This window comes from Myotis brandtii, unplaced genomic scaffold (genome assembly GCF_000412655.1).
Source record: "Myotis brandtii unplaced genomic scaffold, ASM41265v1 scaffold3165, whole genome shotgun sequence".
NCBI classification, from domain to species: domain Eukaryota; kingdom Metazoa; phylum Chordata; class Mammalia; order Chiroptera; family Vespertilionidae; genus Myotis; species Myotis brandtii.
This window is the reverse complement of record NW_005362134.1, coordinates 37,999-51,195: the sequence shown is the minus strand read 5'-3', so window position 1 is coordinate 51,195 and position 13,197 is coordinate 37,999. Positions and strand designations below refer to the sequence as shown.

At 45.3% G+C, this 13,197-nt stretch overlaps 1 protein-coding gene across 1 annotated transcript in view; it reads left to right on the top strand.

Moving 5' to 3' along the window:
* The window catches only part of LOC102262809 (NACHT, LRR and PYD domains-containing protein 1), a 22,974-nt gene that overhangs the window by 4,727 nt on the left and 5,050 nt on the right, over positions 1–13,197 (top strand). The window contains exon 2 of the mRNA XM_005870313.1: positions 9,040–9,210. Coding sequence (XP_005870375.1) covers positions 9,040–9,210 — 171 coding nt within the window. The remainder of the gene's footprint in view (positions 1–9,039; positions 9,211–13,197) is intronic.

Below are 13,197 nucleotides of genomic sequence, written 5' to 3'. Positions count from 1 at the left end.
TGCTCACTGAGTCTGCCCCCTGAGTGTGTCCTTTATGGTTCCATGGAGCTGCAAACTGGATGGTCCCACTCTGACCTCTGGGTATACTGGCTCCTGGATCTCTAGGGAGGTGCTAATCTAGCCTCTGCCTGAGGCTACCCAGCAAAAGCCTCCGTGCAGGGCTTGGGCGGGGCAGGTCTCACGAAATCAACAGGGCAGGGATAGCAGTTATGGCTGCTCTCAGTCCTGCCCTCAGAGGCTCCACTTCTCAGTGTCCCAGTAATCACTGCAAGCACCTCCGAGAGAAAGCTGCCCTCAAGTTCCGACCAATGCCAGACAGTCCCGCTTCTCCCGTATGAGTCTGGGTCCCCAAAGTCTTGCCCGGAACTGGAGCTCAGAGCCTGAGACTCCCTCCCGATTGAAAAAGTCAACCGCGCCCTCAGCCGCCGGCCTGCTCCGCGTGCGCCTCTGTACCTTAGTATTTTACTTCCGCACCGCTCCTCCTCTGAGTCTCAGTAAGCTTTTCTCTTTCCTTCTAGTTGTAGAATTTCCACTCAGCCAGCCTTCCTGTGGTTCTGAATGATGTCCGTTCCGTCTTTTAGTTGTATTTTTGATGTTGTTGTGCGAGGCAGCAAACTCTGGTGGTTACCTATGCCGCCATCTTGGTTTCTCCTCAGCTTCTCTGAAATATATTTTTATTGATTTCAGAGAGGAAGAGAGAAGAGAGAAAGAAACATCAGTTATGAGAGAGAATCATTTTTGGCTGCCTCCTGCATGCCCACTACTGGGGATCAAGCCTGCAACCTGGCTATGTGCCCTTGACCAGAATTGAACCCAGGCCCTTCAGTCCGCAGGATGATGCTCTAGGGCCCTTTATTTTTATATTAAGACTTTCTTCTTATATTTTGAAGTAGCCTAATATAACAGTGAAAGGTTCCGAGTTGTGCCAAGGTTGCACAAAACTGACTCAAGGCTTAATGTAGTCAAAATGACATTTATTTAAGGTGTCTGGCTGCAGATGGGCTGAGTTTGAGAAATAAGTCAGCCCCAAATGGGGGAGGAAGAAGGTTTTTTAGGTGCTTAAGGAGAGCTGCAGGTGGCTTCTGCTGACGCATGTCTATGGGCTGTGATGCAAGCAGCTTCTGTTAATGCATGTATCTGGGCTGTGCAAGAGTTGTGGTCTCAGAGGTTCCTGTAAGATATTCGCTCAAGGGGAACATTTGCAAAGCTTAGGCTTGTAGAACAAACTTAGTTTCTGCTAAGTGAGAGCCCTATTTCTTGATTAACCCTTTCATTTCCATCTTAAAGGGTATATATAAAGGAAAAGAAGGGGGATGGGGTCGCCATTTCTCTTAGTCTGCTTCTTGCATGGGAGGGGGTGTCACGGATGCCTAAGGAGTAAATTCAGATTATTTCCTGGGATATAGGCCTAAAGGGTCCCTTTACTTTGGTAAGGAAAACTGTCTTACTGTCTAGTTAATTAGGACTTGTAATTTTGTTTGTATAAACTTGGTAACTAATTTTAAAGTGCAGGGCCCAAGGAGGAGGAGGAGGAGGAGAAGAAACAGTGTTAGGGGATCCAAAAGGGGTAAAAGCCGAGTTAATTTGGGCCGAGCTGCTTGTAGGCTGGACCATATGGACTATGCTGTCCTGACTGATCTCCTTGGGCCATTGAGTATTCTATAGAATGTGTGTGTTTCCTCTCTTTGACCTGTAGAGTTTAGATAAAAAACAACAGGAGGTGTTAGCAATTTAACTAACCCCTCCCTCTTTGGCTAAAAGATAGTCTAGGGCAGCAGTCGCCAACCAGTGGTCCGCAGACAGACCACTGGTGTCTGTGAGGTTCGAAAGGTTGGTGACCGCTGGTCTAGGGCTAGTAGGGGGACCATTTTAGGAATATAAGAGCACTGTGAAGGTGAACAAAGAGATGTGTTCTTGAGAGAAATCCTGTAAATCGCTCTGGAGCCAGAGGTCTGTAATGAATTCGAAAATATCTTGCACTTTTCGGATGGGATAGTCTGTGCCAGGTGGGGAAATGTTGTCACTAACGATCTGCAGGAATATGAAAGTCTAGGTATATAATTTAGTAGTCATTTGGCTGAAATGAGAGAGGGGCTATTTTTCTCCAGGAAGGCTAATGGGAGGGTAGGTTACCCTGGGGGCGAGGTTTTTGTTTTCCCCCAGTTTTGTCCCTTGCTAGGCCTCTGGAGCTTTCTACCCTGCTGAGTTTCTACACCTGGACCTGGCCCATTGTCCTTGCTCTGGGGGTCAGAGGGATGATGAGGCCTGGGCACAAAAGGAGGTTTTGATGGTATCTAGGGGTGGTATTTCCTGAGTACAAGTAGGGCTTGTAATCTGATGCAGACAAACTGTTTTATACATTTTATTATTACTGGGGCAAAAGCTAGAACAATGAGAGTTATGTCAAATGGCCTAGTGGGAGGAAAGAGACATTAGTTTGGAGGGTTGTAGTCTAATATACCCAAATGAGGTTTATTCTTCAATTATTTACTTTTAAGTGTCCTTAAGTGGTTTAGGAAGATAGGATTTACTAAATGGCTGTGGACTGCTGTTTGATTATCTCAGTTTCCCTATTCTGCTTGTTCTGGTTTATTGGCCTATATCAATTATATAACTCCTTTTTTTTTTCTTTTCCTTAGTAAAAGCATCAGGCACTCATTTTATTGTATTGAGATCTAATAAAACAATGAGGCTAACCCAACAAACAAATTATATTTGTCATCTAAAAGCTTTGGGAAGTTCTAGGTCAGTGTTCACTCAGTACACAGAAACTTGTGTTTGTTGAGAGTCATGAGTGTGTAGGTTAATGTTTTTCATAAATTGTGAATTGTTTTTGGCCAACATTACTTCAAATATTGTCTTTTTCTTATCCCTCTTTCTGAGAGTCTAATATGCATATCTAGTATGCCATTGGTATGTTGGTATTTTTTTTCTTTTGTTTCTTTCTAGTATTTAAACTGATTAATATCAGTAGACCTATCTTTTAAGTATGCTGACTCCTTCTTCTGCTTTCTCAAATGTCTGTTATACCTTTCTAGTGAATTTTTCACATCTGTTATTATATTTTTAAACTCCAGAATTTTAATCTGTGGTTTTTTCTTACCAGTTTCTATCTATTGATTGTTACTTTCTATTTAGTGAAATATCATTCTCATTACATTTCTTTACTTCTTTAGATGTGGTTTCCTTTAGTTCTTTGAACATATTTGTAACATTTAAAGTTTTATCTCATCAGACCAACTCTTGGGTTTCCTCTATGGAAGAGCTTCTATTGCCTATTTTTTTCCACTGTGTAGGAGCCATAATTCTGTTTCATAGATTTTAGTTGAAAGCTAGACATCTATATATATAAAAGGATCTACACTAATAAAAGAGAAACATGGTAATTAGCGTACGACCGCTACCCTTCCCATTGGCTAATCAGCGTATCCTTATGCAAATTAACTGTCAGCCAAGATGGCGGCCGGCAGCCAGGCAGCTGGAAGTGAACATGAGGCTTGCTCCAGTGACTGCAAACTCCAACGTTCCCCACCTGACTTGCCAGCCTCTGAGTTGCAACTCTAAGCAACTATGTACTATGTTGCAAATGTAGTAGCTAAACAAACCCCCAGAAACCAGCTTTCAGCCTGCCGGGATCTCAGAGCTGAAGTTATACATTGTTTCGATTATAGAACGGCAAACAAACCAGATACGAAGCCTCAGAGCTAGAGCCAGAGCTAAAGCTGGCCCAGAATAAAATAAAAAAAAGAGAAAAAAAAGGAGCGGTTGGGAGCTTCAGTCAACAACCGCCAGCCTGAAAGCAGCCCTCAGCCCCTCACCCAGACTGGCCAGGCACCCCAGTGGGGACCCCCACCCTGAAGGGTGTGTGACCAGCTGCAAACAGCCATCATCCCCTCATCCAGGCTGGCCAGGCACCCCAGTGGGGACCCCCACCCTGAAGGGGGTGTGACCAGCTGCAAACAGCCATCATCCCCTCATCCAGGCTGGCCAGGCACCCCAGTGGGGACCCCCACCCTGAAGGGGGTGTGACCAGCTGCAAACAGCCATCATCCCCTCATCCAGGCTGGCCAGGCACCCCAGTGGGGACCCCCACCCTGAAGGGGGTGTGACCAGCTGCAAACAGCCATCATCCCCTCATCCAGGCTGGCCAGGCACCCCAGTGGGGACCCCCACCCTGAAGGGGGTGTGACCAGCTGCAAACAGCCATCATCCCCTCATCCAGGCTGGCCAGGCACCCCAGTGGGGACCCCCACCCTGAAGGGGGTGTGACCAGCTGCAAACAGCCATCATCCCCTCATCCAGGCTGGCCAGGCACCCCAGTGGGGACCCCCACCCTGAAGGGGGTGTGACCAGATGCAAACAGCCATCATCCCCTCATCCAGGCTGGCCAGGCACCCCAGTGGGGACCCCCACCCTGAAGGGGGTGTGACCAGATGCAAACAGCCATCATCCCCTCATCCAGGCTGGCCAGGCACCCCAGTGGGGACCCCCACCCTGAAGGGGGTGTGACCAGCTGCAAACAGCCATCATCCCCTCATCCAGGCTGGCCAGGCACCCCAGTGGGGACCCCCACCCTGAAGGGGGTGTGACCAGCTGCAAACAGCCATCATCCCCTCATCCACAAATTTTTGTGCACCGGGCCTCTAGTATATATATAAAAGGCTAAGTGACTGTCCACCCACCTGCCCGTCCAACGGGTAGCTATGATGTGCAATGACCACTAGGGGGCAGATGCTCCAACCAGTAGCTATGACGCAGAAAGCAAGTTTAAACCCGATCCCCGCAGGCCAGGTTGAGGGACCCCACCTGCCGGAGGGACCCCTTCAAGCTGTCCTAGGTGCAGCCAGCTGGGGAGGGACCCTAGGAGGTTGGCTCCAGGGCATGTCTGGCCCGTCTCACTCAATCCTGCCCCGCTGGACACCTTCTAATTAATTTCCTTTCCAAGTGCATGAATCCATGCACTGGGCCACTAGTTTTTAATAATAAAATATGACAACCATGAAAATTTCCTCCTCACACTGAAATGTGTAGTTGTTATAGCTGTTTGCTCAGAGACTTCCCTGGTACATAACTCCCTTTTAACATTTTTCCTACAAACCTTCTATAACTTTCATGAACCTTTTTACAACTTTCATAAACATTCTTACAACTTTAACTCACTCTTGTTTTCCTTTAAAAATACCTTATGTCCTCTGTTATGAAAACCATACAATATTTAAACCTTAATTTTTCAATGATAATAAAAGAGTAAACAACCAGCATTTCTTAACTTGATATTTATGAACATTCTCACTTTTAAGAAATATAACTTTAATAAAGTACAAGACATTACATTAACAGTTCTAAATTTATTTTATAGATTTTCTGTAATTAAAATTAAAATCAGGTGAACTTAAAACTTATTGAAATATTTAGATGTTTATCGTTGAATCCAGCAATGCTCTAAAGCGTTTAAGTTGCCAAAGACTTTAGAAAAGTATGTATAAGCATATGAAACTGGAGAAAAGGCAGGGGGAGGAGGGAGCAGGCCCAGCAGCCTTCTCCCAGGCCTCTAGCCGCTTGGATTTAAAACTGCCACATTTTTCCTGCAATATAACATGCTAAGGTTTGGTTGATAATGAGTTCAGCTTCTGATAATAGCCAGACTGTTAAGTAAGCGTTTGTAGTTTTTGCAGTATAGAATGTTGTTCTTGGAAAAGGGGGTTGGGGGGATATGAGAAGGTACTGAGGTCAGAGCAGTTTTCAGAGCATAAAGGGGTGAGGATGCTGGCCTTGGGATCTAAAGGCTCAGTGAAGAGTCTCTTCGCCATGTCATGGTATAGAGGAGTTTTGCAAGAAGACTGAAGTTGGGAACGCAGAGGCGAGAGTATCTACCGAGTCCGAGAATGGAGAGTATTTCTTGTTTAGAGGAGGAGACAGTCATGGAGGAGATAAGATGTTTATAGTCTAAGGAATGGCACAGCTTTGTGGGATGAGAGTGAAACTGAAGTAGGTGACTGTCATTTAAGACGACTGGGCTTTATGAGGGGATGCGTGTACCACTCCTGTCAGGCAAGAAGAGTGGATGAGGGGGTATTTAGTAAGATGCAGTGTAGAGGTGAGGTAGCTAATGACTGTGAGACAAATCCGTCAACCCCCATAATAGAGACTGAGGAGGGGCCAAGGGTCCCAGCAAATTCGGAGAGGGCAGAATAAGTGGCCCCGGTGTCACTTGAAAAGGAGATCGGCTTACCTGCCACCACAATCATTACCGAGGCTCTGTCCTGGTAATGTAAGTCTGTGGGGCCCTCTTGAGGCCTGGGCAGCTTCAGTCTAGTCCCAGGAGGTCTGGGAGCTCCAAACTAGATCCAGAGGGTGGCCTTGCTGAGTTCTGACCTGGAGAGGCCAGACTACAGTCTGATTTCCAGTGGCCTTCCCTCCCGCACCTTGGGCAGGGCCCAGGCGGGGTCTCAGGTTTGGGCAGCACTTGGTCCTGTGTACTTTCGTGTTGCATTTGAAGCATGGTCCCGGAGGAGGCTTAGCCCCTGACTTACCCTTGGTTGGAGGACTGGAACTTTATTTGGGGTTTATGAGAGTGGTGGCTAGGGGCTGAAAGGCCTTCGTCTGGGCCTCAGCCTTGGCCTGATCTCGTTTTTGTTTTTGGATTTGGGTCTCCTTGTCTCTATTATTAAAAACCTTAAAGATCATGTTTAAAACGTCCCTTTTGGGGTTTAGTTCCTTCTGGGCCTATAGGGTCAAGGTTGGTATATTTTCTCATGGCCTATGTAAGGCGAGAGAGGAAGACTGCAGGATTTTCATGTCTTCCCTGGGTTATCTCTGCTTATTTTTAATAATTAACTACTTTGTGGGCTGGCTTTCTCAGTCCTTCTAGCAGGCAGAGAACCATGTGGTCTCGAGACCTGTGACCTGTCTGCCCTTCCTGATAGTTCCTTTTTGGATCCCTGATAGGGACAGCATCTGCTCTGACTGGGAGGGCAGGGGCCTGCCAGTGGAGAATATTCAGGTAGCCCTGGGCATGAAGCCAGATTTGGTGCCAGCAATCTCCCGAAGTGGGCACTTTAAGGCTAGTACCAGTGTGGGGGGAGAAAGAGAGCCTAAAACTTGCTTCAGAGCTGGTATGAGTTAGGATGGTGGCGGAGATCTGCTGGGTAGGGTGGCGGACTCTCAGGCTGTTGATGCTGAGGAGCTGTAGTTTGGGGGATTGGGGGATGGTTAGCGGGATCAAAAGTGGTGGAGGAGGAGGAGGATTTGAGATGGGGTGGCAGTGGGGCTTAGCCTGAGGAAGGAAAATCTTTGAGGGAGAGCAGCTGTTACAGAGAAAAGGATGTGTCCTTGAGTGTAAAAAAGCCTGGATATATGGGACCTCAGGCCATCTGCCCTGCCGGCAGCAGAAGTTGTCAAGATCACTGAGAATTTGGAAATCAAAAGTACCATTCTCAGGCCATTGGGACCCATTGTCTAATTTGTATTGCGGCCCAGCGGTATTGCAATAGCAAATGAGGCACTTGGGGCATAAGTCCTGAGCGAACCCTAAGGCCTGCAGATTCTTAAGAAGACATCCCAGGGGTGTGGTGCGGGGAATGGCCAACTGTGTGTTCCCCATAAGTGGGCCTTGAGTCTAATCTCCCGTGGACACTAAGTTAGAGAAAGGTGTCCCCTTCCTCATGAGCATCAGAAACATTCGGGCAATCACACCTGACCAGTAGGCGTCCCCACAGACAGGTGGACCAGGGAACCTGGTTCCCGGGGAGTGTGTCCTGACCAGCACTGGATGTCGGCTAGGAAGTAGCTGTGCAGTCACAGCCCAGAGCCTGGCCCCGATTATCCCAGACAGAAAATGCAGAACAGCCCAAAAAAAGGGGATAAGAGCAGCCGTGGGCAACCCACGGCCCGCGGGCCGGATCCGGCTCATTTGAAATGAATAAAACTAGGAAAAAAAAGGCCGTCCCCTTTTATGTAATGATGTTTACTTTGAATTTATATTAGTTTGCACAAACACTCCATCCATGCTTTTGTTCCGGCCCTCCGGTCCAGTTTAAGAACCCATTGTAGCCCTCGAGTCAAAAAGTTTGCCCACCCCTGGATAAGAGACTCGAGCCACTTACCAGTTAATTCAATGTCTGCAGACATGAAGGGAAAGATGAATGGAATTGGGGACATATTGGGCTGGGTGATTGGGGCAAGGTGCTACTGGGCTATCAAGGTGGACTTATCTGGCAATAAAATAGAGATGGCAGTTTGCATCTTGAAATAGATAAAATCTATTTTATCTATTTTATTTGGAAGTAGATGAAATCACTTAAATAGTGTGTGAAATGTAGAATTTAAATTGGTGGAAATTATACAAGGCAGTCTAGCCTATAACTTTCAAACAAAGCCCATCCTCCTCTCCCACATCCTACAAATGTTCTCTCCTAGAACCCCTTTTGTCATCTCTCTCCTGGGGAACCTCTCTATGGTATTGCTATCCTGGGAAGGGGATATGGTCCCATGCAAGCCAATCTGGACAACAGTATATATAGTCATAATCAACAATCCCATCACAAAACTACCTTTAAAACACCTCTCCCAGGTTCTGTTCCCACCTCCCATCTCTTCCTTTCCTTTCTGGAAACTGGGACTTTACAAAGTCTGTGCCAAAGGAAGAAAGGCATGTCTGCATTGATGAGAGGAAGACTGTCTGCATCCCCAAGGTCTTTGTCAGGCCCTATGCTGGACACTAAAGATAAAAATAAAAAAATGAACATCCGCCCCAGCCCACAAGAAATTGCCAGACTGATGCAGAAACAGACACACTAAATGAGCACTGCAATGTAGAATGGCAAGGGCTGCACCGTGAGAAACCACAAGGAACGGGGGCAATTAGCCCAGGGTGGTGGGAGCAGAGGGGCAGTTCCAGAGACAGATCACCCCTGGCAATAGCCCTGCCCATGGCAGCCTGGCACTCAGAGGGGCCAAACCCCATGGTGTTGAGCACAGTGTGCACATAAGTCCCCCCACACACCGGTCACATCTCCCCTGTCCCTCTCTCTCCCTCAGGTACAGCTGGGGCCCTTTTACAGATTCCTGGTGGAAGATGTTCTTCTCTATTCTCAAAGTCCCTGGAAGCCTGCGTGAGCTGGACCTGAGTGGGAACTCTCTGAGCTGCTCTGCAGTACAGAGTCTTTGTGACGCCCTGAAAAGCCCTCACTGCCACCTGGCAACCTTGAGGTGAGTCTGGCCTGGGTTCTGATCTGAAACGGGGATGCACAGGAGACCCAAGGTATAAGTTGTGTCTAGGATGCGTGTGTGGTTTTTGTTTTTGTTTATGTTTTTAACATTTTTTATTTTTCAATTACAGTTTACATACAATATTATATTAGTTCCAGATGTACATCCCAGTGATTAGACATTATAAAATTACTAAGTGATCATCCTGAAAAATCCTTGTATCCAACAAATATTCATTGAGCCCCTCTCTGACCATGGCTACTGCAGTAAGCAAACACAGACAGGATTCTGTTTCCACAGAACTTGCAAGTGACTGACATTAACCACACAAGCAAATGTGTCATTACAGGCCCAGATAAGGGCCTTCAGTGGAAAACTACATTATAAAGTGAATATTGAAGGACATGTGAAGAATACAGAGGGTTTACCTAAGTGAAGCAGGAGGGCAGAAAGGTCAAAGGCCCTGTGGCAGGAGGGGGGATGGGCTGTCATGGGATTGAAAGCAGACAAGTGAGGCTGGAGGATGGAGAGCAAAGGAGCCACAGGAGGCTTCAGAGGTCATGAAGTAAGACTGTCTATGCAAGGCCCTGTTGGAATTTGGGGTTGTTTTTTCTAATGCAATGTGATTATAATCAAAAGGTTGATAAAATCAGTACATTTACAAAGTAGAAACAGACTACCATATAAAACTGGGAGCAGAGGATAGCAATGGTAGAGATTGGGAAACCAGTTCATAGGAAAGTTTCAGTTTTCCAATAAAGATGTTGAGAGGTTGCAGTGAGAAAACTTACCAGAGTTTCTGCAAGAAATAGGTGCATCTTGGACTATGGTGTCAGCCATCGAAATGGGAAAAAGTGAATGGATTTAAGAGATCTAAAAAGAAAGTAAAATCCAATAGGTTAGAATTATGGGGAAAGGGAGTTGGAGATATAGAAGATGATCTTGGGTTCATGCCAGAGATATGCATGGGATAGTGGAACCTTCACTGAGATGGAAATACTGGAAGAGGAGTGAATGGGGGGTGGAATGTCAAGGGTGTGATTTTGTGCAAAATCTTCAAGTTTTTTTGAGATATCCAATGGGAGATGTCAAGCAGGTATCAAATTAACTTCTATGCAAAAATAAGATGCCAAATAAGACAAATCTCAACAAATTTAAGAGAATTGAAACCATGCAAATTATATTACCTGAACATAAATAAATGAAATTGGAACTCAATAATAAAGGGAAATTTACACATACACCGAAATGAAACAACAGACTCCTTAATAAACAATGGGTCAAAGAAGAAATCACAAGGGAAATTTAAAATGCTTTGAGATGAATGAAAACAAAAACAAAACGTATTTGATGCAACTAAATCAGTGCTTACAGGGAAATGTATATTATCAATGCCTAGATTTTAGAAATAAGGGCTACAACTACTCACCCATTAGAACTGCCAAATCTAGAACACTGACACCACCAAATGCTCACAAGATTGTGGAGCAAAAGGAACCCTCAGACATTGCTAGTGGGAATGCAAAGTAATATGGGCATTTTGCAGAATCCTAGTGAACTAAACACACCCTTACCAGATGATCCAGCAATCGTGCTCCTTGGTATTTACTCAAATGAGTTGAAAACCTATGTCCACACAAAAATCTGCACAACAGTGTTTATGTCAGTTTTATTTGTAATTGCCAGAACTGGAAAGCAACTAAGTTGTCCTTCAGTAGGTGAGCAGATAAATAAATGATGGTATATCTATACAATGAAATATTATTCAGTATGTGAAAAAAAAATGAGCCTTAAAGCTATAAAAAGAACGGGTGAACCTTAACTGCATATTACTAGTTGAAAAAAGGACATTCTGAAAAGCTATATATATGATCCCAACAATGTGAATTTCTTAAAAGGACAAAAATATGAAGACAGTAAAAAGATCTGTGATTGCCAGGGGTTTGGGAGGTAAGGATAAATTGGCAGAGCACAGTGACTTCTCTATATGACACTATAATGGTGGATACATGTCATTTTATATTCCAAAAAACCATAGAAAGTAAAGCACCAAAAGTGAGCCATAATGTAACCTATGGACTTTGGGTGATTATGATGTGTCAATGTAGGTTCACTGATTCCAACAAATTTACTACTCTCCTGCCAGATGTTGATAATGTGGGTGGCTGTGTATGTGGGGGCAGAGGTATATAAGAACTCTCCAAAAAGTTCCAGAGACATAGAAACACAGAACAGATTGCAGAACCTCAAAGAGAAGGTGGGAGAGGGTGCCAATTTTGCTGAAAAACTAAAACTCTTCTATAAAAGAGAAATAGTCTAGAGCAGCGGTTCTCAACCTGTGGGTCGTGATCCCTTTGGCGGTTGGACGACCTTTCACAGGGGTCACCTAAAACCATCCTACATATCAGATATTTACATTATGATACATAACAGTAGCAACATTACAGTTATGAAGTAGCAATGAAAATAATTTTATGGTTGGGTCACAACATGAGGAACTATACTTAAAGGGCCAGAAGGTTGAGAACCACTGGTCTAGAGGATTAAAAATGGCTGCAGAGTAAGTGGATGTTGCATGGACATGCTCCTAGGCTAGCAATATATTAAAAAGATCATACACCATGATCAAGTAGGATTATTCCAGGGATGCAAGGCTTGTACAATATTTGCAAATCAGTAAACGTGAAACCTCACATAAACAGATTAAAAGACAAAAATCACATGATCATATCAATAGTCACAGAAAAGGCATTCAACAAAATCCAACACCCATTTTTGATAAAAACTCTCAGCAAAGTGGGAATAGAGGGAACATATCTCAACACGATAAAGGCCATATATGACAAACCTACAGCCAACATCATACTCAATGGGCAAAAACTAAAACCATTTCCCCTAAGAAATGGTTTTACCACTACTGTTTGACCTAGTACTGGAAGTGCTAGTCATAACAATCAGACAAGAAAAAGTAATAAAAGGCATCTAAATTGAAAAAGAAGTAAAACTGTCATTATTCGCAGATGACATGGTATTGTACATAGAAAACCCCAAAGACTTCATCAAAAAACTACTAGAGAAGATAAACCAAGATGGTGGCATAAGTAAACACCGGAAATTGCTGCCACACACAACCACTTTAAAAATACAACTAAAAGACAAAACGGACATCATCCAGAACTACAGGAAGGCTGACTGAGTGGAAATTCTACAACTAGAAGGAAAGAGAAAAGCACACTGAGACTCAGAGGAGGTGCGGAAGTAAAGTGCAGAGGTACGAAGGCGCATGTAGAAAGGGCTGGCAACTGAGGACGCGGTTGTCTTTTTCAATCGGGAGGGAGTCACAAGCCCCTGACTGCTCTGAACGCCAGTTCCGGGCGAGTCTCTGAGGACCCAGACTCATATGGAGAGAAACTGGACTGTCTGGCATTGGTCAGAACTCGAGGGCGGTTTTCTCTCAGAGGTGCTTGCAGCAATTACCCTGACACTGAGACCCGGGGCCTCTTAGGGCAGGGCTGAGGATCAGCCATAGCTGTTTGCTCTGCCCTGTTGATTACCTGAGACCCCGCCCCACCAAAACTGTGTGCAGAGGCTTTTGCATATGAAAGGCCTGGCCCATTGCAATCTGAAAATTACCTAACAAACTGGAGCTGGGTCAGAAAGACCGAGAACTTCCAAAATAAGGCCCAAGGCCTCACAGCAGCTTGCATTGCTTCACAGCTGGGCCTCATCTGGGCACCTAAAAACACCAAACAAAGAAGAGGAATCTGCAGATCTCGCCATAGTTCCTGCTGGGTAGCCTCAGGCAGAGGCTAAATTAGCACCTCCTTAGAGATCCAAGAGCCAGTGTACCCAGTGGTCCAAGTGGGACCATCCAGATTACAACTCCTCAGATCCATAAGGGACACACTCAGGTGGCAGACTCAGTGAGCACTACAGCCCCACTGAAGCAAGTCTTGCCCCAGAAGGGTGTCTCCAGCACAGAAGTTC